General features: G+C 53.3%; 1 protein-coding gene across 1 annotated transcript; it reads left to right on the top strand.

The window, feature by feature from the left end:
• The first annotated feature begins 416 nt into the window (after positions 1 to 416).
• On the top strand, positions 417 to 4,537 carry LOC122048857. The gene is made up of 5 exons (XM_042610373.1): positions 417 to 819; positions 1,807 to 1,907; positions 2,906 to 3,302; positions 3,462 to 4,003; positions 4,076 to 4,537. The coding sequence occupies exons 1-5, from the start codon at positions 417 to 419 to the stop codon at positions 4,535 to 4,537; spliced, it is 1,905 nt and encodes a 634-aa protein (XP_042466307.1).
• The last annotated feature ends 506 nt before the right edge of the window (positions 4,538 to 5,043 follow it).

Raw genomic sequence — 5,043 nt, 5'->3', positions numbered from 1 at the left:
ACGCCTCAGGAAGTGTGCACGTGCCTCTCCGGGGTCTTATATAAAGACCTCCGGACTTCGATGGAGGTATGGTTTTCTCTCATCTACTGTAGCCACAGTCTCGTTATTTTGCCTCTGCTTCATCTCGCCGTTGCCTGACTTGAGCGTCGGAGGGTCGTCGCCGGGAACCCCTTCCCGGCCCGGCTTTGCTGCAGGTTCACCGGAGGTCCACGTCAGCGTGGAGATCACCCGAAGGCAGCAGAGAGCGCCACGTCCCCAGCTTTCATCGACTCAGCGCACGGACAGGATCAAATTGGCACCGTTTGTGGGAACGCACCTGAATCCGAGCCGAGAAGATGGAAGAAGCTGGACGCCAACTCATAGTAACACTCTCTCCCGAGAAGCTCGACGCACTCATCCAAGCGCGAGCCGCAAAGATGGTCGAGCAACAACAGAAGGCCCAAGCCGAGAGGATAGCACAGCAGGCCGCCTTGGTTTCTGGAGGCCGAGCGGTAATGGAGGACCGACCGAAACAATACTCTACCTGGGCTCACAACAAGGGGCAGACCGGCACACCAAGAGACGCGCCTCCCGCCCCTATTCCATTCCATTGGGCACTGTTCCAGACTCCGTCGGAGCTGGCCCTAGCCAACCAGGGATCATCCGATGAAGCACCCGTGCGGGACGCCAGAAAGGGGAAAGCGCCGCGTGCAGAGCCATCCCCCGAGCGGGTCAATCGTCAGTTCTCTGAGGCGATCTTGCAAGACCCTCTCCCAAAGCATTACGCTCCAATATCGATCAGAGAGTATAGTGGTGCAACCGATCCGGACGACCATCTCGGTAAGTTCGATAATGCTGCTACTCTTCATCAATACACCTACGGAGTCAAATGCAGAGTCTTCCTCACTACATTGTCCGGTTCGGCACAATGCTAGTTCCGGAGGTTGTCGGACGGATCAATTAAGAACTTCAGTGACTTCCAAACGGCATTCCTCCATCACTTTGCCAGCAGCCGACGCTATCAGAAGACTAGAGTCAGCCTCTTTTCCATGAAGCAAGGGCCAAGAGAAACTCTCCGAGCCTACATCCAGCGCTTCAACCAAGCAGCTATGGGCATCCTCGCGGTCTAGTCTGAGACAATGATGCATGCTTGTACACAAGGCTTAGTCGATGGGTACTTCTTTCTCTCGCTCATCAAGAAGCCGCCTCTCAATTACGACCACATGCTGAAAAAAGCAAGTGAGTATATTAACGTTGAGGAAGCGCAAGCGGCCCGAAAGAAGGAAGCGCCAAGCGAGCCCCCAACCCAAACTTAACGGAGAACACACACCAACCAGCAACCGCCGAGAGGACCATGTGCCGAGGGGATGAGGCCACCTCAAGATTCCAGGTCGCCCGTCGTTCAGCACATTGCGGCCGAGCGGTCTCGACAAAAAGGCAAGGTATGGACACCCATGTTTTGCAAAATCCATCAATCAACCACTCATAACACTCGGGACTGCCGAAGTCTCCCCCCGGTTAACCAACCTGAGCCAAGGAACTATCGCCGCCGATCACCTTCACTAGACAGACGAGCTCATCATCAGCACACCGAGCGACGAATAGTTAGGCGTTCACCCGAGCGGCACCACCATCAGCAGCAACATCACCAGCCAAGGGCCAACCCTCGAGTCTCCCATGAGCAGGCCAGACCGTCTGCTCGGGAGGAAAAAAATAGAAGTAATACCGCTCGGGGGGAAATCAATATCATCGCTGGTGGACCAACATGTGGTGACTCCAACCGAGCTTGCAAGTCGTACGCCTGACGATTGGAAATCCATGCTGTAGGATGCAGCCAAGAGAAGGCGAACGGACTGACGATCAGCTTTGGTCCTAGCGACCTCGAGGGAGTGGAAGTGTCGCACGATGACGCTCTCATCATCCGAGCGGTAATAGCAAACTATACTGTTCATCACATCTTTATTGACACAGGGAGTTCGGTCAACATCATCTTCAAGAAGGCGTTCGACCAGCTCCAGATCGACAGGGCGGAGCTGCTACCAATGACCACTCCCTTGTTCGAATTCACAGGTAACGAGGTTCAACCAGTCGGTCAAACGAAGTTGGCCATTTCGCTCGAGGAAGAGCCGCTCAGGAGGACACGGACTGCTAACTTCATCATTGTGGACGCTCCCTCGGCGTACAATGTCATTTTGGGTCGACCGACCCTCAACGAGTTCCGGGCTGTCGTCTCAACTTTCCATCAGAAGATCAGTTCCCCGTGGAAAACCAAGTGGGAGAAGTTAGAGGCGATCAGTTGGCAGCACGGCGTTGCTATGTGGAGATGGTGCGAGCCGAGTCGAGGTCCGCTCGGAAGGCCCCCTGTATCGAGGTAAATGCTATAATCGAAAAGCTGCCTACTTTTGTTTATGAAGAAAAGGAGGAGGTACAGATCCACCCGACCCGATCGGAGGCCACGACGTTCGTAGCCTCTGACCTGGAGGTAAGCCAGAAGGAGAAGTTGATCAGATGTCTCCAACAAAACCACGACGTCTTCGCGTGGTCAACACACGAGCTACCAGGAATCTCGCCAAGCGTCGCGCAACACGAGCTACACGTCCGGCCGGACGCTCGTCCTGTCAAGCAAAGGAAGCGGGACTATAGTGCCAAGCAGAACGTCATCATACGGCCGGAAGTCGAGAAGCTCCTGGAGACCGACCACATATGCGAGGTACAGTTCCCAAGCTGGCTCGCAAATGTGGTGCTAGTCTCCAAGCCCGGCAACAAATGGAGAGTCTGCATTGACTTCCGTGACTTGAACAAGGCGTGCCCAAAGGATTTTTACCCGCTGCCCCGAATTGACCAAATGGTGGACTCAACCGCCGGGTGTGAACTGATATGCATGCTGAATGCTTATCAGGGTTATCACCAAGTGCCGCTTGCCCAGGAAGACCAAGAGAAAGTCAGTTTTATCACGACGGACGACATCTACTGCTACAACATGATGCCATTCGGACTAAAGAATGCCGGAGCTATGTACCAACGGCTCATGAACAAGGTGTTCCGAATGCAGATCAGGCGGAACTTAGAGGTATACATAGATGGCATACTCATTAAATCACTTCGAGCGGCCGATCTGTGCGCAGATATAGAAGAAACCTTCCGGACGCTGAGAGCGTACGAAGTCAAGTTGAACCTCCAGAAGTGTATGTTCGGAGCCAAAGGTGGACGCTTCCTGGGATACATCGTTATCGAGCGTGGCATCGAGGCGAACCCTAGCAAGGTGAAGGCATTGCAAGATATGCCGCCACCCAGAAATCTTAAGGAAGTTCAGCGCCTTACCGGTCGGATAACAGCATTATCGCGATTCATCTCCCGGACGGTCGACCGAGCATTGCCCTTCTTCAAGATTTTGCGTCGAGCTACCAAGTTCTAGTGGGATGACGAATGTGACCGGGCGTTCAAAGCTTTGAAGGTTTATCTGAACTCTCTGCTTGTATTAGCCAAGCCAATTATCGGCGAGCCACTCCGCGTCTATTTATCATCAACCGAGCATGCTGTTGGCTCGGCATTGGTACGGTCGGACGGTGAAGAACAGCCGGTGTATTTTCTAAGTCACATTCTGAAGGATGTCGAATCCCGCTACACTGATCTTGAGAAGCTTGTATTCGCGTTAGTCCTTGCCGCTCGGAGGCTCCGACCTTACTTCTTGGCACATACAATAATCGTTATGACGAACAGTCCTCTAGGGAGAGTCCTCCTCAACCCAGAGGCGTCCGAACGACTTATCAAATGGACAACCGAGCTTAGTGAATTCGATATACAGTACCAGCCTCGAACGGCAATTAAGGCGCAGTCATTGGCAGACTTCGTCACGGAGGTAAAAAATCCCGAGCACGAAGCCACCTGGAAGGTGTACGTAGATGGATCGTCCACTCGGCAAGGAAGTGGGGTTGGCGTGTTGCTGGTTTCCCCCCACGGAGAACGAATGCACCTCTCCATACGGCTGAACTATCGGGCAACCAACAATGAAGCAGAGTATGAAGTGCTGATAGCAGGGTTGCAGGCCGCTCGGCATGTGGGAGCTAGCAATGTTTTGATTCATTCAGATTCACAGTTGGTTGCTCAACAACTTTCGGGAGCATTTGAGATAAGCAACGTCAGGCTCAAACTTTATGTGGAAGCCTTCGCCAAACTGAAGGTCGGTTTCCTAGAGGTGGTGATACAAAAGATCCCCCACGTGGAGAATCAGACCGCAGATGAACTGGCTAAGCTAGCCAGCTCGATATCACCGATCGTCATCGAGCAGCCAGTCGAGCAGGTGTCTCTGGTCGCCCACATCAACCGGATGGAGGGACTCACATTTCCAAATGACTGGCGGATGGCTATAACAGAGTTTCTGAAGTCAGGAGCAACGCCGTCCGATCAGTCGGAGGCGTATATGCTCAGAAGGAGAGCTGGTCGGTTCGTCCTCATCGGCGACCAACTCTACAAAAATGCGTTCTCTAGGCCTCTGCTTAAATGCGTTGGCCTGGAGGATGTGGACTATATTCTGCAAGAGGTACACCAAGGCTCATAAACCCCCCGACCCGAAGACCGTCGAGCGGCAACGTTAAATCCTAGAGTCGGACCGGCGACTATAAAAACCCCCGGCCCGAAGACCGTCAAGCGGCGACATTAAATCTCAGAATCGGACCTGCAACTATAAAAACCCCCGGCCTTAAGACCGTCGAGCGGCGACGTTAAATCCCAGAGTCGGACCGGCGACTATAAATCCCTCGGCCCGAAGACCGTCGAGCGGAGACGTTAAATCCCAGAGTCGGACTGGCGACTATAAACCCCCCGGCCCGAAGACCGTCGAGCGGCGATGTTAAATCCAGAATTGAACGGGCGGTTATTAAAAAGTTGGCTTGTCTCCGATCAGCCTCTGTAATGATTCGGCCAAGGCATCGCTTAAGCTTAACAAGACTCAAGTACTCGATTGCCGAGCGGCAGTTCGAAAATCGAAAGATGTTCCCACGAATTTGGTGAAGATCAAAGGAGCGAGTAACCCGCACAGATACACACAGCAGAAGAGCAATAAGG

Source organism: Zingiber officinale, chromosome 2B (genome assembly GCF_018446385.1).
Source record: "Zingiber officinale cultivar Zhangliang chromosome 2B, Zo_v1.1, whole genome shotgun sequence".
In the NCBI taxonomy this organism is placed as follows: domain Eukaryota; kingdom Viridiplantae; phylum Streptophyta; class Magnoliopsida; order Zingiberales; family Zingiberaceae; genus Zingiber; species Zingiber officinale.
The sequence above is the reverse complement of the archived record's forward strand: the minus strand, read 5'-3'. Positions and strand labels throughout refer to the sequence as shown.